Genomic DNA, 23,575 nt, shown 5'->3' with positions numbered 1-23,575 from the left:
CCATCCAGGAGAAAGTTTTAAATAGAAAACAGGAGACAACAGCTTCGCTTCACTTGGAGGTCGCCACTGATGATGTTACCTAGCCAGGTAATGAAATGTCTGGATATCAAACCTACAGCTCAGCGAGCAAATCTACACCCTAAGCTTTCTATAGGTATATGAGGAATAAAAGGATGACTAGGATAGGAATAGGGCCACTCAAAGACAGAAGTGGGAAGTTGAATGTGGACCCTGTGGATATCAGAGAGGTGCTAAACGAACATTTCTCATTGGTTTTCACTCAGAAAAAGGAGAATATTGTCGAGGAGAAGAATGAGGTATGAGATATTAGACTAGAAAGGATCAATGTTAGTTACGAACAGGTGTTACCAATTCTAGAAGGAGTGAAATTAGACAAGTCCCCTGGGCCAGATGGGATTCATCCGAGGATTCTCTGAGAAGCTAGGGAGGAGACAGCATTGCCTTTGGCTTTGATATTTGAGTCATCATTGTCTACAGGTTTAGTACCAGAGGAATGGTGAATTGCAAATGCTGTGCCCTTGTTCAATAAGGGCAGTAGAGATGACCCAGGTAATTATAGACCAGTGAGCCTTACTTCTGTTTTAGGAGAGGTTATGGAAAGGACAATAAGAGATAAGCTTTATGATCATCTAGCAAGCAACAATTTGATTTCAGATAGTCAACATGGTTTCGTCAAGGGCAGGTTATGTCTCACAAACCTCATTGAGTTTTTTTGAGAAGGTAACCAAGCATGTAGATGAGGGTAGGGCAGTTGACGTGGCATACATGGACTACAGTAAAGCCTTTGATAAGGTTCCACGTGGTAGGCTGTTGGAGAAAATGCCGAGGCATGGGACTGAGGGAGATTTAGCAGTTTGGATTAGAAACTGGCTTTCTGAAATAAGGCAGCGAGTGGTGGTTGTTGGAAAATGTTCAGCCTGGAGTCCAGTTACTAGTGGTGTGTCACAAGGATCTTTTTTGGGACTACTGCTGTTTGTCATTTTTATAAATGCCTTAGACACAGGCATAGATGGATGGATTAGTAAATTTGCAGATGACACTAAAGTCAGTGCAGTAGTGGACATTTTGGAAGAATGTTACAGGTTACAGGAAAACTTGGATAAACTACAGAATTGGGCTGAGAGGTGGCAAATGGAGTTCAATGTGAGGTGATGCTCATTGGGAAGAATAACAGGAAGGCAAAGTACTGGGTCAATTGAAAGATTCTTGGTAGTGTGGATGTGCAGAGGGATCTTGGAGTCCATGTACATAGATCCCTGAAAGTTGCCGCCCAAGTTGATAGTGCTGTTAAGAAGGCAAACAGTGTGTTAGGTTTCATTGGTAGAGGGATTGAGTTCCGGAGCCGCAATATCATGCTGCAACTATACAAAACGCTAGTGCGGCCACACTTGGAATATTGTGTACAGTTCTGGTCACCATATTTCGGGAAGGATGTGGAAGCATTGGAAAAGGTGCAGAAGAGAGTTACCAAGATGTTGCCTGCTCTGGAGGGAAGGTCTTATGAGGAAAGACTAAGAGACTTGGGTCTGTTCTCATTGGAAAGAAGAAGTCTAAGAGGGGATTTGATAGAGACATACAAGATGATCAGAGGACTAGAGAGGGTAGACAGTGAAAGTCTTTTCCCAGGATGATGATGTCAGCTTGTATGAGGGGACAGATCTACAAATTGAGGTGTTACAGATTTAAGACAGATGTCAGAGGCAGGAATGCCCTGTCTGCCAATGTAGTTAACTCAGGCACATTAGGGAGATTTAAACAATCCTTGGATAAGCACATGGATGATGGGAGGGGATAATGTAGGGTGGGGGGGTGGCGAGCTGAGAATGGTTCACAGGTTGGCGCAACATCGAGGGCTGAAGGGCCTGTTTTGCACTGTATTGTTCTATGTTCTATATATAATACATACATTAGCAATTTTTGAGAAGATTTGTAGCTCAGGTTGATGATAAATATGTAAGTTAGCTCACAAAAGAGGAGGAGAATGACAACAGGCTCCCATTCCTAGACGTGACAGTTGAACATACAGCTAACGGAGAGCTTCAAACCAGCGTCTACAGAAAAACAACACACACAAACCAAATACTTAACTTCAGAAGCAATCATCCCAACATCCACAAACAGAGCTGCATCAAGGCATTATTTCAATGAACTACATCACACTCCGGCACCCAAGAACTACAAAAGCAGAAGAAAAATCTCTCTGCAATGTTTTCAAGAAAAACAGGTGCCCAGTAAACAGAATTCACCGATTCCTCAGAAACAAACCTGAACAAGCAGATACACACAACCAAAAACCATAGCCACATTACCTTACATCAAAGGCATATGATAAATGACTTCCAGACTAATCAGACCCCTTGGCATCATGGTAGCCCACAAACCTGCCGACACACTTAAACAGCAACTAATGAACCTAAAGGATCCATTCGCTGATACCAGCAACATTTGCGTTATTAACAAAATACTATGCAAGAACTATTAAAAAACGCTACATTGGACAAACAAGCAGGAACTTGCCATCAGGATACATAAACACCAATTGGCCACCAAAAGACTGACCCAAAATTACTAGTTTCCATACGTACAGACAAAGAAGGACACCTCTTTGACTGGGACAACACACACATCCTAGGACAGGCCAAACAAAGACACCATGAGAATTCTTAGAGGCATGGCATTCTAACCAGAATTCCATCAATAAACACATCAACCAGCCCTTGAAAAAAAGAACTGGAAATGACAGCACCCACCTTAAGAAACCAAAACCTAGAAATAAAGAGGCGGGACATACCACCAGCACTTCACCAGAGACTCTCACTGATGATGTTGCCTAGTATGGTGACAAAACGTCTGAAAACAAACTTTCAGTTCAGCCAGCTAACTTACATGCTTATAATATATATGTATATACATTAGCACAGGTGATTGGGAAAAATATATAACAAAGGACATTTTTCAGCACTACAAAAGATGAAAAATATACATGATACCGGTGATTTGAGAAAAAAATGGACCCAGGAGTCTTCTAATGGTGAGTGGTAGTGTTCCTACCCGTGGACTGAGAGTCTCAGGAAAAAGTGGTACATAAGGGGCTCCTTGTGGCACAGTGGTGGTCTCCCTACCCCTGTACCAGGCAACGTAGGTCCAAGTCCCACCTTCTCCAGAGATGGTAATAAAACCTCTGAACAGACCCTGATTAGGAAAAATAGGTTAAATTAAATCAGTGGTATACATGGTGATTCAGAGGTATGTTCATTATCAATCTGAACAGGTTGATTACAAATATCTACGTGGTATATAATTAGCTATTTTTACACAGGATCGATTCACCTTTGAAGAAGGTAATCATAGCTCAACCCAATTCCCCACTAAGCTATCCTATCCATGGAGTTGAAATAATGCCACTGCAGTCCATTGTCATTCCAGGTGAGAATATCACCTTAAGTTTCATGAAAGCATTGAATGTTATTCTTTTTTTACTTTCCCATTTTGTATAAAATACAATCTCTTCTTTTAGGTTTGGGTGTGTTTACATTTGGTAGACAGAACTATACGGTAGGTACATCTCTTGTTTCTTTCAAGTTTTTTTTGATATGAAATTATGCCTGGCAATAATTCCATTGGTACTGATAGGCTTCCTGCACCATGTTCAAACTGCTCGTCTGTGTCTGGAAGTCCAACATGGACTGACGAGGCTCAGTAGAGGTGTTCTTACTTCAGAATCAGAAGATGGTAGGCCCTTGTCTCGGCATGTAATGAAGGCTAAAACGACAGTGTATTACTGAGAGAGTCAGAGACACTGCCTTTTAGATGAGATTAGATTCTATTCCTGTTAATTAAACTCACTTTCACATCAAGAATAGAATTATCCAATATTTGGATTAGTCAAATAAATGAGTGAAGTATGGATGCAAATGTCATGATAAAAATATTCAGTATTATTTCAATACTATTCACTTTTGTATCATTTCCTGATGAGTTGAAAATAATTTGCCTGTCCACCTTACAAAGCTTGATTTGTATTCAACTAAAAATGCCAGCAAGAAAACAACAGATTGCACATGCAAATTGTAGAACTAAGAGAACAAAGAGCAAAGAACAATACAGCACAGAAGTAAGCTTTTCATCTCTCCAAGCCTGTGCCAACACATTTTGCCTTTCCATACTAAAATTGTCTTCACTTACAGGATCCATATCCTGCTATTCCCTCCTTATTCATGTATTTGTCATCTATTTGCTGTCACCACTTCCTCTGGCAGCACAGTCCAGGCGCTCACTACTCTTTGTGTGAAAAATTGCCTCGCACATCTCTTTGAAAGTTCCTCTCTTGCACCATGAAACTGTGTACCCTGGAAACTGACACCTCCAATCTGGGAAAAAACCTCATACATTGTACTCTCTCCATGGCATTCATGATGTTATAAACTTCTATCAGGTCACCTCTCAAACTCCTGTATTCCAATGAAAATAAACCCAGTCTTGCCAACCTTTCTGCATGGCTAAAATCCCCCTTACCAGGCATCACCATAGTAAATCTTATCTGTACTGTGTCCAAAGTATCCACATCCTTCTGGTAGTGTGGTGACGAGAACTGTACACTGTTTTCTAAGCATGGCCTAATTAAAGTTCTACAAAGCTGCATCATAACTTGTCTATCCTTTATACTCAATGTTCCCTTCCAATGAAGGCAATCACGCCACAGGCCTTTTTTCACTACCATGTCTACCTGCACTGCCACCTTCAGTGATCTGTAGACCTCCCACCCAGATCCCTCTGCATATCAATATTCCTTAGAGTTCTGCCATCCACTGGCAGAATTTCCACCTGGAGTTGACCGTCCAAAATGCATCACCTCACATTTATCCGGATTAGACTCCATCGCCATTTTTCTGCCCAAGCCTCCAATTAATTTATATCCTGCTGTACCCTCTGACAATCCTCCTCACCATCCTCAACTCCACCATTCTTTGCATCATTTGCAAACTTACTAATTAGACTAGCTATGTTTTCTTCCAAATAATTTATGAGGTCCCAGCACTGATCCCTGTGGAACACCACTAGTCACAGCCCTCTAATCCAAAAGGCATCCTTCCACCGCTACCCTCTGTCTCCTGTGACGAAGCCAATTCAGCATCCATCTTGCCAGGTCACTCCTGATACCATGTGACTTCTGTACCAGTCTGCCATGAGGATATTGTCAAAAGCTTTACTGAAATCTATGTAGACAATATCAACCACTTTTCCCTCATAAATCATCTTTGTCACTTCCTCAAAAAACTCGATCAAATTAGTGAGGCACAACCTCCCCTGCACAAAACCATGGTTTCTATCACTAATAAGTCCATTTGCTTCAAAATATTTATAGATCTTGTCCCTGAGAATCTTTTCAAATGATTTCCCCATCCCAGATGTGACACTTACAGGCCTGCAATTTCCCTGCTACCATTCTTAAACAATGGTGCAACATTGGCTATTCTCCAGTCCTCTGGGACCTCACCTGTGGCCAAAGAAGATACAAAGATTCTGTCAATGCTCCAGCAATTTGTTCTCTTGCCTCCCTCAATATTCCAGGATTGATCCCATCAGGACCTGGGGACCTATCTATCTTAATACTTTTTAAGGTGCACAACACCTCTTCCTTCTTCGTAGCAACTTGGCTTAGAAACTCAACACTCCCTTCCCTGAGACCATCCTCCACTAATTCCATCTCTTTGATGAATATCAACTCAAAGTATTCATTTAGGAAATTATACTCTCAAACCACAATTAACAGTATCAACAGCAAAGACTCAATGCTTTTTTCCTTTGCCGTTCCTTTATCAGACTTTGGTGTACATGTCTTGATTATCCTCAGTTAAATCTGACTATTACTTTGAAATGAATCAAACTGTACCCACTAAATGGCATATAAAAAGGCCTTTTACGGTGCAGTGTTAGTGTCCCTACGTCGAGGCCTAGAGGCCCAGATTCAATTCCCATATGATAATTTTATATTACTTTTGTGTCTTCCTGTTTCTTTGTGCTGTCTCTCTCTCTTTCTATCCCTCTCTCTCTCTCTCTCTCTATCCCACTCTCTCACTTTTTATATCTTTCCCTCTCTCTCTTTCTCACTCCTCCTTCAATTCTGGGTGCCTCCTCTCCATGATTTGGTGTCAAATTGTCACATTTGACAAAGGAAGACGAAAACCAAATCATATCGAAATAACTCCACAAGAGGCTGATATTCCATCATCAAGTTACACTTTATTTACACATGAACCATCCTTGACTTTAGTACTGCCTCTTCAGAGTCAGCTACCAGAGTGGCAGTATCTCTGACACTCCTGTTTTTATCTCTCAGCCAGGGCTCTCTTATTGGATCAGATTAAGAGCCCAAATCAGGGGACTCCTATTCTATGATGTCCACCTGGCAGATCTTGTAACAATCATTACATCCCTCCCCCTCTGAGTCCAAGGGCATTGACCAGTGCTTTATCTTGGAGACCCTCTTGGGACGTTTCAGCACTGGGGCAGGTTCCTTTGACTCAGCATGACCGGGCAGGAAGTAATGGAAGGGAGCTCACCTCTTCCACCAGGAGCATCTGGGCAGAATTTCACTCTCGCCTTCCGGCGACAAAGCTGTCGAGGCTGTTACATCCATCATGTTCACCTCTGATTCAGAGAACTCATCAATGCTTGATGGAATGGGTGAACCCATAGGTTCCAGCAGTTTTTCCAACTGTTCTGAGGACTTAGGCTTGTTTTGCTCCTGCAATATTTGCAAATTCATATGGTCCGCATGTTTGTCCATGACCATCACACCTACCCGAACTATCTATGTCACTGATTCTGACCTCCCGTCAACCATGCCTCTTACCTGTGTGGGGCCTTTTTCACGATTCTTGCACCAAACATTGCTCCCCCGTAACAAACCGTCTCTCTCACTTATGTCTGGATTGGCATTCCTGAAGCCATTTCATCCTTCCCTCCCTCCCTGCATGTCCGGAAAGATCAGAATTAACCTGATGCAGAGTCATCTCCCCACTAGCAAGTCAGATGGAGATATCCCTATAACTGCATGTGGGGTGATCTTATAACCAAATAGGAACTGGAACAGTTTGGTATTCAGTGAGCTATAAGCTGTTTCCTTAAGTCTGCCTTCAGAATTTGGATTACTCTTTCGGTCAGACCAGTGGATGATGGGTGATATGGAGCTCTCCTTACTGGTTGGATCCCATTTGACTTTAGGAAATGCTCAGACTTCCTGCTGGTAGACAATAGCCTATTATCTGTGACCAACACATCCGGTAGTCCATTTGTTGAAAAAGATGCATGCAGTTTTTCATTCATCATCGTCATGTTTGATGAATGAACTCTGTGCATATCCAGCCACTTTGAGTGGGCATCTACCATGACCAAGACCATTGAACCCATGGAAAGACCTGCATTGTTGACTAGCAACCAAGTCCACAGTTTACCTAACCATTCCGAAGGATGTGGGAGAGCTGCTGGCAATAACGTTTGTCCTTGTTGGTTGTCTGGGCACTGCCCCAAAACAAAGCGGTTACGTACGCAACCAATCCTGGCCACAAGATATAACTTCTCACCAACATCTTCATTTTGGAGGTTTCTGGATGATCCTGATGGAGTCCATCCAGTATCTGTCAGTGGCCTTTGCTTGAGACAATCACGCTTGCTCCCAGTAACAATACACCATCCTCAATGGTGATCAAGTCTCTCCAGGTCCAAAAATATTTCAGTTCTGGTTCTGATGACCCTTTGGTTCCCCCATCTCCCCACCAGCTATTTCAGTTTTGAAATGACCACATGGCCCTATATCCAAAGTCTGACATTGTCAGTTGTGACTGGGAGCATGTCTGGAAAATTTAATATCATGACAGAAGCTTCCATTAAGTGTATCACCGTGATGTATCTGCTACTCAGTCTCCTGGACGGTGTTCTGACTTGTAATTAAAAACATTTAGCATTGGAGCGCACCACTGAATGTGGCCTAAAGCTATGACCGGCACTGCCTTGCCTTCTTTAAGTAGACCAAATATGAGTTTGTGGTGTGTGACTATCATAAATTTTCATCCATCAAGGTATTGGTGGAACTTCCTGACTCCGAATTTGACCATCAATTCTTCCTTCTCTAACTGGTGCATTTACACAGCACATTAGCTAAGTCTTGGGTGCATACGCCATTGGGCATTCCTCTCCATTGGGTCACTTATGAGCTCATACCACATCAATTCTATATGGAGAGGCATCACATGTCTTTCTTGGGATCATAATATCCTAACACTTCAGACAATGATAGCTGTTTCTTTATTTCATTGAAAGCTATGGCTTGTCTTTGCGACCACTTCCAAGGCTGACCGTTTTTTTAAAGAGTTGACACAAAGCTGCCAGAATGGAGACCAGGTGATGTTTGAACTTTCTATAATAGTTTATCCAAGCTCCAGGACAGATGTGGGAGCTGGGCATTTTTGATCACCCTCCCTTTCTCTTCCAATTTGTTGACTCTGCAGTCCAAGTAGGTCACTTGGGGGACTTGGAGCATACATTCTTCCCTTTTTAGGTGTATGTCTGCCTTGGATAAATGCTTAAGACCATTCCCATGCTCTCTAAGTGTTCCTTATTAATTTTACCTGGCATTAGAAAGTCATCTAGGTAAATGGTGACCTGAGGTAGGTCTTACAAAATTTTTTTTTAGATTAGATTAGATTAGATTAGATTACTTACAGTGTGGAAACAGGCCCTTCGGCCCAATAAGCCCACACCGACCCGCCGAAGCGCAACCCACCCATACCCCTACATTTACCTTTAACCTAACACTACGGGCACTTTAGCATGGCCAATTCACCTGACCCGCACATCTTTGTGACTGTGGGAGGAAACCGGAGCACCCGGAGGAAACCCACGCAGACACGGGGAGAATGTGCAAACTCCACACAGTCAGTCGCCTGAGTCGGGAATTGAACCCGGGTCTCTGGCGCTGTGAGACAGCAGTGCTAACCACTGTGCCACCGTGCCGCCCACCCAACGTTCTCCAACGTCTGCTAAAAAATTGAACAGGCTGATGATGCCCTAAATGGCAGTCTCATACATTGGTACAAACCCTTATGGGTATTAATAGGAGGCTACTTCTGGAAATTCTCACCTAACTGCAATTGCAAGTATACATGGATCATGTCCACCTTCGTGAAGGAGAGAACCCAGCCAGCTTTGTGCAAAAATCTTGTATCCAAAGGATTGGATATTTATCCAGCGATGAAAAGCAGTTTACAGTTTGTTTAAAATGATTTTAAATGCTCTGAATGGCTGTTCGTTTAAAAGAAAGCCAATCTTCTCATAGAGTCATAGAGAAGTACAGCATGGAAACAGAACCTTCGGTCCAATGCGTCCATGCTGACAGATATCCTAAACCAAATTAATCCCATTTGCCAGCACTTGGCCCATATCCCTCTAAGCCCTTTCTATTCATATACCCATCCAGATACCTTTTTAAATGTTGTAATTGCACCAGCCTCCACCACTTCCTCTGGCAGCTCATTCTATACACACACCACTCTCTGTGTGAACAAGTTGCCTCTTAGGTCCCTTCTAACTCTTTCCCCTTTCATTCTAAACCTATGCCCTCTGGTTCTGGACTCTCCCAGTCCAGGGAAAAGACCTTGTCTATTTATCCTATCCATGCTCCTCATGATTTTATACACCTCAGACTGATTCCAAGCAGGGAATCTGTTGGATGCATGGAAGTTAGGAGAAAAAAGCCAGTTTTATTCTGCTTGGATTACCTTCTGTCATAGACAGGCAACTCCTTGCATTGATTAATACTTCTATTTAATTGAAGTCTTTTTATATTCCTCTGTCATAGTTCAACCATGACACAGTTGGGATGCTTTGTCATTTAACGCAAAGACATATCCCACTGAGAAAAGAGGATTGTAAGAAGGGGGTAAACAATTACAATAGCATCAAATTGAAAGAAAAAGCATACAATGTGGCAAAGATGTGTGGTAAACAGAGGATTGGGAAACTTTCAAAACAAACAATAATAAAGAGGTAGGAAATAAACTATGAGGGAAAACTAACAAATAATATCAAGACAGCAAGAGTTTCTTTAAATATCTAAGAAAGAAAAGAGAGCTAATGAGAACAAAGACCACTTCGATAATGAGGCTGGGAAAATAATCATGGGGAACCAGGAAATGGCAGAGGTGTTGAATAAATATTTTTCAACAATCTTCATTGTAGAAAACATAGTAACATTTAAGAAATAATAAATAATTAATGGGCAAAAGGAAGATCAAGAAATACATTATGTAAGACTAGAAAAAAAAAATAAGAGGGAAGTCAATGGAGCTAAAAGCTGATAAGACCCAAGACCTGATGTGTTGGATTCTAGGATATTAAAGGCTGGAGCTACAGAGATATTGGATTCATTGGTAGTAATCTTCAAAGAGTACATAGATTCTGGAAAAGTCCTCACGGATTGTAAAATTTCCCATTTATTCAAAAGGGAAAGAGACAAAAGTAAGGTAAGTATAGGCCAGTTAACTTGACATCTGTTGTTGAGAAAATGTTAGAGTCTATTGCACAGATTATAATGGAGCATTTGAAATACATAATATAACCAAGCACAGTCTGCAAGACTTCATGAAGGGGAAATAGTGCTTGACAAATTTGTTCAAATTATTTGTGGATGTAACAAGCAGGATAGCTAAAGAGAAACCAGGAGATGTAATATCTTTGGACTTCTAAAAGACATTTGATTGGGTACAGTATATTGAACGTACTTAATCTGAAAGCCCTTGGTGTTTTCGGTGGTATTAGCATGGATAGAAGATTGGCTAATTAACAGAAAACAGGGTAGCAATCTTGAACTTGTGAAGTGCCACAGAGATCAGTACTGGTGTCAAAATTATTTAGAAGATACACTAACGACTTGGATAAAGTAAATTAATATGCTATTGCCAAGTTTACGGAAGGCACAAAGTTTGGTGGGGGGGGGCAAGTGGGAGAATAACAGAGTGTAGAGAGGGACATAAATAGGTTGAGTGAATAGGAGAAAACCTGGCAGATGGAATATAATGAAGGATAAACTGAGAACATGTATTTTGCCAGGAACAATAGAGGAGCTGAATATTACGTACATGGAGAAAGACTGCATACAGCTGCAGCACAGAGTGACTTGGGTGTAGTACTTAAATTTCACAAAAAATATCTACTATCAACTTTAGCAAGTAATAGGGAAGGCAAATGGAATGTTGGCCTTTATTTCAAAGGGCTATCAGTATAAAAATAGGGAAATCTTGCTAAAACTATACAAGGCACTGGTTAGACCACAGCTGAAATGCTGTGAACAATTTCATTCCCCTTAATAAGTTTAATAAGTTGGGCCTGTGTTCACTGAAATGTAGAAGAATGAGAGGTAACTTCATTAAATATATAATATTCTTTGGCAGCTTGACAGTGTAGATGTTGAGAAGCTCTTTCCCATTGTCTAGGAGCTTCTAGAGTCAGAAAGCATAATCTCAGAGTAAGGAGTTTCCCAGATAGGACAGAGATGACTAGAAATTTCTTCTTTCAGAGAGTAGGGAATCTGTGGAGTTCTTACAACAGAGGGCTTATAGATCCTGGGTTGTTAAGTATGTTCAAGGCTGATATAGATAAATGTGATGTAGGTTTAGGGGTAAATGTTAATCAGAATATCACAGATGACACACCTGTTCTTTGTTATTTTATATCTCTTCAAGCAAGTTGATGATACCTTAACTGAATACCTAATATCAAAAGACAACATTCCAGCAATGCAGCAATCCCCCAGTATTTTATCAGAGTGTCAGGATTACTTGTTGCACTCAAGACCGGAAGTGGAGTATGAATCTGAAGCAGGCAACTCAGAAGCAAGTGTACTCCCAACTTAGCCATAATTGACATTCACTTACACTCTATTCAAATAATAAGTAGTGTGATCATTTACTCAAAAGAGTTTAAGTATCACTATCTTTTCCAGATGCTCAGTTGCACAAGCATCTGTAGCATTCTACAGATATGTCTCGCAAACTCTACACCACATTTTATGCATTTGTGTGAGCTTAATTATCTATTTTCTTGTTATTTAGGTGAAACTAACAGCTACACAAGGAATATTTAACACAATTGCTGAGGTCCCCAATGGTGTGTTGAAAGGATTAGGTGAAAAAGAGTTAATATTAAAAAGCCCAAACTTGGAATTCATTAATGCTGTGCTTAAATATATTACTTACACAAGCACAGTATACCATATCAATACAGTTGATATAGGTAAGTACAGCACTTAATGTTTTATTTGTTAATATAATCTCAAAATTCCTTTCCATTTAATATGAAGGTGAAATCAACCCCATAACTGACAAATGTTTCCAAAACTCCCTATCTGACATATGCATCAAAAACAAACTTCATTTTCATTACTGCGCAGTACTGGCCATTCAGTCCCCGATGGATTTTCAGTTATTATTGCTTCACTATGCTAAAAGAAATTTTCGCTAACAAAATGATTGCCCTTTGTAAATCAGAAACTTCATTTTCTAGTTAGCACTGGCCAAAGTTCTGAATGCAGATCTCCCCAGTCATCAAGACATCAATTTTAATAAAAGTTGCATTGTTCATCCCTGCCACTGCCTTTGCTCACTGGCTCGTGACAGTTTATCAATAGACTTTATTTACCTCTAGACTTACCGACTCCAAAGTGCCTCACATCAGACTTCCATCTTCCATCCTTATAAAATTGAGTTGATCCAAACTTCTTCTCCCAGAATCCCAAGTTTTGCCATATCCAGTTTACCATTCTTTGATCATTGACCTGCTTTGGCTTTCAGTCCATCTGTTTCTTGATTTTAAAATGTTGCTCCTTGTTTGCAAATCTCTGTATGGCTTCAAGCCTACCTCTCTAACCTCCACCTGCCCTGCGATAGTCCAGATTCCATACACGCTTCAAATTTTCACCTCCCACACAACTCCAATTTTAATCTTATTTATGGGGCACCTTCAAATGTTCAGGCCGTAAATACGTAATTATGTCCCAAAACAAAACACAAAACCCACACTGAGAAGTTTTCAAACTTGACCTACTCTTGGGAATTAAGGCAGGGCAGGTGACTGAGGTGTCAGTGGGGGAGCATTTTAATTCGATTAGTTTTAAAATTGTGATGGAAAAGGATAGACCAGGTCTAAAAGTTGAAGTTCTAAATTGGAGGAAGGCTAATTTTGACGGTATTAGGCAAAAACTTTCAAAAGTGGATTGGGGGCAGATGTTCGCGGATAAAGGGATAGCTGGAAAATGGGAAGCCTTCAGAAATGAGATAACAAGAGTCCAGAGACAGTGTATTCCTGTTAGGGTGAAAGGAAAGGCTGGTAGGTGTACGAATGTTGGATGACAAAAGAAATTGAGGGTTTGGTTAAGAAAAAGAAGGAAGCAGATGTCAGGTATAGACAGGATAGATCAAGTGAATCCTTAGAAGAGCGTAAAGGCTGTAGGAGTATACTTAAGAGGGAAATCAGGAGAACAAAAAGGGGACATGAGATAGCTTTGGCAAATAGAGTTAAGGAGAATCCAAAGGTTTTTACAAATACATTAAGGACAAAAGGGTAACTAGGGAAACAATAAGGCCCCTCAAAGATCAGCAAGGCGGCCTTTGTGTGGAGCCACAGGCGATAGGGAAGATACTAAACAAGTATTTTACATTAGTGTTTACTGAGGAAAAGGACATGGAAGATTTGGAATGTGTGGAAATAGATGGTGACATCTTGAAAAATGTCCATATTACAGAGAAGAAAGTGCTGGATATCTTGAAACACATAAAAGTGGATAAATCCCCAGGATTTGATCAGGTGTACCCCAGATCTCTGTGGGAAGCTAGGGAAGTGATTGCTGGGCCCCTTGCTGAGATATTTGTATCATCGATAGTCACAGATGAGGTGCCAGAAGACTGGAGATTGTCTAACGTAGTGCCACTGTTTAAGAAAGGTGGTAAGAACAAACCAGGGAACTATAGACCGGTGAGCCTGACATCAGTGATGGGCAAGTTGTTGGAGGGAATCCTGAGGGACAGGACGTACATGCGTTTGGAAAGGCAAGGACTGATTAGGGATAGTCAACATGGCTTTGTGCATGGGAAATCATGTCTCACAAACTTGATTGACTTTTTTTTGAAGAAGTAACAAAGAGGATTGATGAGGGCAGGGTTGTGGACGTGATCTATATGGACTTCAGTAAGGCGCTCGACAAGTTTCCCCATGGCAGACTGGTTAGCAAGGTTAGATCTTATGGAATGCAGGGAGAACTAGCCATTTGGATACAGAACTGGCTCAAAGGTAGAAGACAGAGATTGGTGGTGGAGGGTTGCTTTACAGACTGGAGGCATGTGATCAGTGGAGTGTCACAAGGATCGGTGCTGGGTCAACTACTTTTCGTCATTTATAGAAATGATTTGGAAGTGAGTATAAGAGGTACAGTTAGTAAGCTTGCAGATGACACCAAAATTGGTGGTGTAATGGACAGCGAAGCAGGTTACCTCAGATTACAACAGGATCTTGACCAGATGGGCCAATGGGCTGAGAAGTGGCAGATGGAGTTTAATTTAGATAAATGTGAGGTGCTGCATTTTGAGAAAGCAAATCTTAGCAAGATTTATACACTTAATGGCAAGGTCCTAGGGAGTGTGGCTGAACAAAGGGACCTTGGATTGCAGGTTCATAGCTCCTTGAAAGTAGAGTCACAGGTAGATAGGATAGTGAAGAAGGCATTTGGTATGCTTTCCCTTATTGGTTAGAGTATTGCGTACAGGCGTTGGGAGGTAATGTTGCGGCTGTACAGGTCATTAGTTAGGCCACTATTGGAATATTGCGTGCAATTCTGATCTCCTTCCTACCGGAAAGATGTTGTGAAACTTGAAAGGATTCAGAAACGATTGACAAGGATGTTTCCAGGGTTGGAGGATTTGAGCTAACGGGAGAGGTTGAATAGGCTGGGGCTGTTTTCCCTGGAGCATCAGCGACTGAAGGGTGACCTTATAGAGGTTTATAAAATCATGAGGGGCATGGATAGGATAAATAGACAAAGTCTTTTCCCTGGGGTGGGGAAGTCCAGAACTAGAGGGCATAAGTTTGGGATGTAAGGGGAAAGATATAAAAGAGACCTAAGGGACAACCTTTTCACACAGAGGGTGGTACGTGTATGGAATGAGCTGCCAGAGGAAGTGGTGGAGGCTGGTACAATTGCAACATTTAAAAGGCATTTGGATGTATATAAGAGTAAGAAGGGTTTGGAGGGATATGAGCTGGGTGTTGCCAGGTGGGACTAGATTGGGTTGGGATATCTGGTTGGCATTGACAGGTTGGACCGAAGGGACTGTTTCCGTGCACATCTTTATCCGTGACTCTAAATCTTCATCACATAAACACTCACTATACAGGCAAAGCATTTTGAAGTAGTTTCTGTTCCTGGACCAATTCACTCATATAGTACCTCATATAGCAAAATATCAGCAGATGCACCATTTACTACAGATCCCAAACATTAAGGTCAGTGAAATGAGTGTGTAAGCATCTTCAGCTTTCATGACCAACTAAATATCCACCAGAAAAAGGAAGACATGATTCAAGAAAACAAAAACATACTTTTCAAACTGGAATATTGCAAGTCAATTAAGTGGTTTAAGTCACTATCCCATGACTGGACACCCATTGGCATTCCAATATACTGTACCAATGACTGATAGGGTTTGGCATGTTTCCTGTTTGCTACCCATGTCACTCTTATTGACGTTGCTCGGGGAGGCATGAAGAAGGAGCTTTTTATAGCCCTCATGGCTGCATACTCAAAAGTTTTATCATGAAACTGGTGCTAAAGTTATCTCATTCATTCATTCTTGCGGAAAGAGCTCAAACTTAGGATCAATTGAGACAAAATATTTTGTAAAACATTAGCCTGGCAGTCCAAAAAGGAACAAGAGGGTGGATGGTCATGACAAAAATGATCTATTCTGTAATAAAATAGCCAACATTTCACGATGAGGAGGATAGTTGTAATAATAGTCTGAGGATAACATGTCTTGCTTGGAAGATCCAGAAATATCCTTCCTTTCCCAATGGCACAGATATAAATCATCATCAGATTCAATTCATTTCACTTTATATCAAGAATTGGCTGACATCACTGGCCCTCAACAACTTTCTAACACTATCAATGAAGGTTTGTATTCCAGAACTAGCAAAATTTTCCAGCACGTCTGTAACATTGACAGTGTGGAAATTTCCCCAGGTATGTCCTGTGTATAAAAACAGCTGAAACCCAACCTGGTCAATTATCACTGCATCAGCCATCTACCCATCAACAGCAAAGTAATGAAAGAGATTGTTGACAGTGATATCAAGTGGCACTTGCAAAGGAATAACCTACTGATTGACATTCAGCTCGGTTTGCACTGGTGCATGTTGGCTGCTGACTTCACTGTACCAGTCAGGCCAAAGCAGCCCTTGATTGGAATCTCAACAACAATCTTCAACATTCACTCCCTCCCCATCTGACAGACAGTAGCAGCAGTGTGTACCATCGACAAAGTGCATTGCAGTAACTTACCGTGCTTTTCCAACAGCACTTTCGAAACCTGCAACCTCGACCATTGAGAAGGGCAAGCATATGGGAACACCACAACTTGCAAGTTCCCCTCCAAACCACTCACTCTCCTGGCTTGGAACTATATCACTATTCCCTCAATGTTACTGGATCAAAATCTGGGAACTCTGTTCCGAACGGGACCATTGATATCTCACAGCCCAAGAGCTGCAATGGTTCAATAAGGCAGCTCACTGTCCCCATTGGGCAGTTAGTTATTGTTACAATACATGCTAGCCCAGCCAGTGATACTCACACCCATGAAGGAATAAAAAAAATCAGTTGTTGCAAGCCTTAAATGTTTTCTGCTTTTTTTTTGTTAAAATCGGTCAGTGAATTTTCATATATCTCCTACTTGGAAAACGTATTGTTTTGAACATAATTTGCATTTTGTTTTATCTTTACAAAAGTGTCTTTTCAGTTTGAAGAACATGTTGCTGAATTTCCGATTATTATCAGGCAGCCCCCAATGCCACGGTTGTTTGATCCTGGACCAGGTAAACTTGGTTTTAATAAACCTTAGAGATTCGATCAATATGTTTAAATAAAATCTGTTTCTCTAACTAACTTAGATTATCTTTCCTTATTCCAGACAGTGACATCAATTCCTTGGTAACCATTACAACAAAGACATTTTTAAGATATCATAAGCTTCGAATCTTGATAGACAGCATTCGGAGCTTTTACCCAAACATGACGATAATAATTGCAGACGACAGTGAAGTTCCTGAAAAAATTGAAGGACCCCACATTGAACAATACATCATGCCATTTGCAAAAGTAAAATAAAGATTTCTGTATTCGATTTATATTTTATACAGGCTTGAAACAGAAGTTCGATTTGAAAGCACAATTCAACAATTTGATATTATATGACAACATTGCTGATTTCTAGCCTGTCACACCTTAATGAGGTACAGAATACTGGAAATCGAGCTTTGATACTCCCAGAGTCATTACAAAAGTTAAAGATTTTAAAACAGTATGTGAAATTCTCAATTTGCCTGCCTTTCTAAACCCAGTTTGACAGGAAGAACGGACCAGGATTCTATACTTAACAAGAATGACTATTTCTTACAAATCAATAGATTCTATCTACAGGCAAACAACTATGAGCATATATAACTTGACTAGTTGTAACTCTAACCCCCTTATAAAGCTCCCCCTGCATATCCATTCAAACATACAAAAATATTGCATTCTGGGTAGAAGGAATAACTGGAAGGCAAGTCAATGGGCCCTGTTCACATGGTTTGCTGAGATGATCATTTTGTTTGTCAGAATTTGTTGTTTTTCAATCTCTTTTCTCCAAGTACTTTCACATCCTTGCAAGAGGCACAGAGCAACTGGCTCACAAATTATAAAGTCTCTGCCTTTGTTGTTAAAAGCAACAGCTTACAGTGACTGGTGAGGGAAAATAAAATTGGCTTTCTTCAGACCGCAGAGAGATGTACCACTTCCCCTTCTGGAACTCTAAAGCAGGAGCAATTGGTCAGTTCATTAACTGAACCAGTCAACAGATAACGTTTAGGGAATTGGAAGAGGTATTTATTCTGAGATGTTCAGTTAATTAAAAACAAAGACACCTTCCCATTCTATCACATTAAATCTCAAGTTCTGAATTCTTCAGATGTGAGCTGCTTTCCATGAAAACCAATCTGGAAATGGAAACATCAAAGCCCTTTTCCAATTCAACACATTTATTACTCTTCATTGGTTATTCTTACTGATGATGTTTGCCCCTTAAAATGAGTTACCAATCCCTGTGATCTACTCCATTTTCTTTCAGCACTGATTAGAATTTAATCCAGTCAACCTGATCAAATGCTTTTACAAAATCTGCTGAACAAATACATTCCTGTCCAAACCCTAAACTGTGTTCACTCATAAATCTTGTTCTATCTATTGCTTATCTTTTTCCACGTCACCCTGGAATACAAACGGGTCACTTTTTATTGGGGATGGGCTGGGAATGCTAACATCATTGTAGAAGAGAAAGCACTTGTAGTAATCACAGAAAAAAAGATTTACCAGAAAGAATGGATATTTCAGTAGCAACAAGCATGAGCTATGAAAAAAATGAACATTGACCAAATTAATCCAAAAGAACACTATCTCAAATTTGAAGTCTCGAAAACAAAATCTAAAAATCACGAAGAAACTTTCATATATTTAAGAAGGAAAAAAAAACTAGAACTGTATAATGGAAATTGTAACAAACAAAAAGAAGAAAGATCATTGGGCAAGTCCATATTTGCTAAGCAGAGATATTTATGGTCATATAAGGATATTTGAGCCATGGAGTACTCTTGCTATGATTTTACAGAACTGCACATCACTGGGGTATGAATAGCACAATGTGGGTGGCATTAAAATAACTTGTATGGAACACTCTGTCAAACAAACGCTGGAGATCAGATTCAAAGGTGTGATGCTGGAAAAACCCAACAGGTCAGGCAGCATCCAAGGAGAAGGATAGTGATGTTTCAGGCATAAGCCCTCCCTCATGAATGTGGGGTGGGGGTTCCCAAGGGAGCTGAGAGATAAATGGGAGGAGGGAGGAGGTAGCTGGGAAGACGATAGGCAGATGAAGGTGGGTGGTGATGGTAATAGTTTGGAGCGGAGGGTGGAGCGGGTAGGTGGGAAGGAAGATGTACAGGTAGGACAGTTCAAGAGGGTGGTGGAGAGTTGGATCTGGGATAAGGTGGGAGGAGGGGACATGAGGCTTGTGGAGGTTTAACAGTTCATCAACTTCATGAACACCTTCCATCCTGACCTCAGGTTCACCTCGGCCATCTCAGACACCTCTGTCCCCTTCCTGGACCTCTCCATCTCCATTTCCAGTGACAGGCTCAACACAGGCAACTACTTCAAACCCACCAACTCCCACAGCTATCTGGGCAACACTTCCTCCCACCCTGTCTCTTGTAATAATGCTATTCCTTACTCCCAATTTTACTGCCTTCACTGCATCTGCTCCCAGGATGAACAATTCTGCTCCAGAACATCCACGGTGGCTCCTACTTCAAGGACCACAATTTCCCCTCCCACATGGTCAACAATGTCCTCCAGCACATCTCCTCCACTTCCCGCATCTCTCCCCTTGAACTCCACCCCTCCAACTACAACAAGGATAGAGCCTTCCACCCCACTAATCGCCAGGTATAACGCATCACACTCCGCCCTTTCTGCCACCTACAATCAGACCCCATCACCAGAGATATAGTTCCCTTCCCATCCTTATCAGCATTCTGCAGAGACTGTTCCCTCCGTGATTCCCTCATTAGGTCCACATCACCCACTAACCCACCGTCCACTCCCGGCACAGTCCCTTGCCACCGCAAGAGGTGTACAACCTGCACCCGTACCTCCCCCCTCACCACCATCCAAGGCCCCAAAGCATCCTTCCACATCCAGCAAAGATTTTCGTACACATCCAAACACCTCATCTACTGTGCCCATTGCTCTCAATGAGGTCTCCTCCATATTGGAGAGACAGGACACCAACTTCGGAATGGTTCAGGGAACATGTCCGAAACATACGCACCCAACAGCCCCACCACCCCACAGCCAACAACTTCAACTCCCCCTCCCAATCCACCAAGCACATGCAGGTCCTGGGCCTCCTCCTCCCGCCAAATCCAAACCACCCGATGCCTGGAGGAAGTACGCCTCATCTTCCGCCTTGGGACCCTCCAAACACACTCATCAATGTCTGCCCTCTTGAACTGTCCTACCTGTTCATTTTTCTTCCCACCTATCCGCTTCACCCTCCATTCCGACCTATCACCATCACTCCACCTGCATCTACCTATAGCCTTCCAAGCTACCTTCCCCCCAGCCCAACACCCCTCTCCTATTTATCTCTCATCCCCTTTCAGACTCCCCACATTCCTGATGGAGGGCTTACGCCCGAAATGCCGACTCTCCTTCTCTTCAGATGCTGCCTGACCTGCTGTGCTTTTCCAGTGCCACACTTTTTGACTTTGTGAAACAAAGCAGAGTATAACTCACTGACAGAGACACAGCATGTGGTCATCAACAGTCACAGAAGATGGATTATTGATTACCTAATATAATTTTGAATCTGGTATAAAATTATCATCTATGATAGTATTTAGTATGAGCTTCAGTGAACAGTGTTACTTGGAAGAATAAGCCTGAAAACTGTCTTTGACTTGTCTGTTCTTGAACCAGTCTTACTCAAACATAACTATCATCATGTGGCATAAAGATACACAAAAATCACTAACTAGAAAGCTGAATAAACAACTCAAAAAACAACCCAGACAGAGAATGATTATAGTCTGTTTTGGAAATGGCTGTCAATGATGGTACAATTAAAATTGAGTTTGTGCAACAGTCCAAATTTGACATGCACCAAGATCTCATTGGATTGTAGGGTTGGACAAGAATCCAGCGATGGGGAATTTTGCGGGGTTGACAGGGCAGGGGAGCGCTGTGTGGATTTGAAAATACAAATTTCATGTTTGACAGGCATTTGGAAGTGGAACTTCATGTGATTTTTTTTTTGTCTGATGGTTTTGTTTAGTACTTTATCTACTTTGTCAGTCTCATCTTAAGGAGGTCTCTTGTCTATTCCAACATAGCCATGGTCAAAGCATGAGCAGCATTGCATCTTCATCCTGAGTTTGTCTGAGGATTTCATAAAGATGTCATGAGCCATGTTTGGAGGGGTGACCTCTTGTCTCCCAGCAGCCATCCCATGGACCTTGGAAGGATGCTCTTAGTTCTCCAATATGGAAGAGTCATTGCAGCTCCCATGTTAATTGATGCAATCGTAATTTGAGTGAAAGCTTTCTTGGTAGGTGAACTCTGCAGGTTAGTGATAGTTCACACTCAAATCAATGTGGGTTCAGTCAATAACACCTTGAATCTGGGGAAGACTGAAACTGTGGAGAATCCCATTTCTCTTCCTCATGGATGAAGTATATGAAAATCTGCACTCATGGCAAACTGGCATCAGTTACACCCCACATGCATTTTATGGATGGAGGATTGGTGGAGGTTGGTCATTGAAATGAATTGCTGACATAATGATTCAGGGTAGCTGTGACTCCTTCTAAGCCTAATTCCTGCTCCAGCAGGTGACACAATTTAGTGATGACAGTGTAAAATAGCCTTACTCTTCGACAACTAAGGACAATGATGGTGAGACCAATATATGTGGGGATTCAATATTCTCCTCTGGATGGATTTTCACTTGCTGCCTCAATCTCCAGATGCTATGCAACTGCAGCTGATGTTTGCTGTTGCTGTTTTCTCCTTATACAATGTCTTTGTACTTAGATCAATGACATAACAATTGCAGCCACCACAATCTGTATGCAAGATACATGAGGAGATAATCTAGGATGAACAGAAAAGAAAGGTAATACAGCTTTATTGAAGGAAATCCTGAGCTCTTAAATCAATAAAAATTAACCCTCAAAAAGTGTAGCGGTAAGGCTTCCAATTTCAAGAAAGCAAATTCTCCTCATTTATTGATTCTGAAACTCTTGCCATTTTATTCTGCACAGGGATGGTTTGCTGGAAGAAACTTGGCAGCTTCTCAGGTCACAACTAAATACCTTCTTTGGGTGGATGAAGATTTTTTATTCACAAAACAGACAAAAGTGGAAAAGTTATTGGAAGTATTAGAAAACACAAACTTGGACTTGGTAAGAATGGAACTGGATGGAAAGTGAAAGAATTTTCTGAAATATTTCAACCTGATGACAATTTAGTTTGAAGCATGTTTTTTTCTTTCCTTTGTTCCTCCTTTTCTTCTTCCTTCTGTCACTCCCTTCCTTTTTTTGTCCTCCACCCTCTTTTCCTTTCACTCTGCCTCCCTCACTTCTTTGAAAATATAGAGATCAATGTTTTCTTCATGTTTAGTCACAAAAATGATTTCCACTCTAGAGCTCCGAGTCAATCATAGGTTAAAGCTTGAGATTAATTTTATCAATGTTTCATTTATCTCACACACAAAGAAAGGATGGGTTTCATTCAGCTAAAAGATTAAAAAGCTGAAAAACTGAAATGGGGTCTCAACTTATCTTGGATCCAGCTATTCCCAGTTTTGGCAAAGGTGGGAGAAATGACTGTGATCAATTCTGCTCAGGACAAGCTTGGCTATTTCATTATTTTAAGATTCATTGTTTTTCCAGGAATTTCTTTAAAAGGAGGCAGGAAACAGTGAATTCATGCCTTTATTTGTTGCTTTTGGTCAACAAGGAAAAGGGATTTTACTTTTCAGCCTAATATCCTGACCACCATCACTCTACCTCAAAATCAGACACACTGAACTTGCATCTCTCCCAACCCCCAGTCACCACTAGGACTTAACTCAGTTACAACCTTGCGCTGAAGATGTTCTTACATAACTGCTGCTAGTCTGTCATTTGCAGAGAAAAATGCAGGACGTTTCAGAAACCCGTTTTTGGAGGCTCTTACCTCATAATGTTTGAGGAAGGGATGAACGATGGGAGGAAGGAATGAAGAAGGAATGTAGGAAGTGAGGGAAGCAGAGTGAAAGGGAAGGAGGGTGGAAGACAAGAAGTTTGAAAAGAGAAAAAGAGGTAGGAAGGGAGGGAAGTTGGAAAAAAGAAGGAAAGGAGGGTGGAGGATGAAAAGAAGGAAGGGAGTGACAGAAGGAAGAAGAAAGAGAGGAACAATGGAAAGAAAAGAAGAAGGAAAGGAAGAAGGAAACAAGGAAGTGAGGGAGAAAGTGGGGAAGGACGGGAGGATACTACACAAGTATCTGCTTCTTTAAACCTATTCAAAAGAGGAAAACCAAGACCAAGCCTTCTCAAAGTGGAGTCTGAGGAAACGTGGATTTGTGAGCTGTAACTTTGCGATGCTTTGAGGCAGGAATGGCTGAGCACGCCCATCCTACCTCATTTTATG

General features: G+C 41.3%; 1 protein-coding gene across 1 annotated transcript in view; it reads left to right on the top strand.

The window, feature by feature from the left end:
• The window catches only part of LOC122539925 (beta-1,4 N-acetylgalactosaminyltransferase 2-like), a 76,152-nt gene extending 53,753 nt beyond the window's left edge, over positions 1-22,399 (top strand). The window contains exons 4-9 of the mRNA XM_043675122.1: positions 3,341-3,447; positions 3,539-3,576; positions 12,132-12,312; positions 17,077-17,163; positions 17,259-17,446; positions 22,207-22,399. Coding sequence (XP_043531057.1) covers positions 3,341-3,447; positions 3,539-3,576; positions 12,132-12,312; positions 17,077-17,163; positions 17,259-17,446; positions 22,207-22,374 — 769 coding nt within the window. The 3' untranslated portion in view covers positions 22,375-22,399. The remainder of the gene's footprint in view (positions 1-3,340; positions 3,448-3,538; positions 3,577-12,131; positions 12,313-17,076; positions 17,164-17,258; positions 17,447-22,206) is intronic.
• Positions 22,400-23,575: the final 1,176 nt, after the last annotated feature.

This window comes from Chiloscyllium plagiosum, chromosome 33 (assembly GCF_004010195.1).
Source record: "Chiloscyllium plagiosum isolate BGI_BamShark_2017 chromosome 33, ASM401019v2, whole genome shotgun sequence".
Taxonomy (NCBI): domain Eukaryota; kingdom Metazoa; phylum Chordata; class Chondrichthyes; order Orectolobiformes; family Hemiscylliidae; genus Chiloscyllium; species Chiloscyllium plagiosum.
The sequence above is the reverse complement of the archived record's forward strand: the minus strand, read 5'-3'. Positions and strand labels throughout refer to the sequence as shown.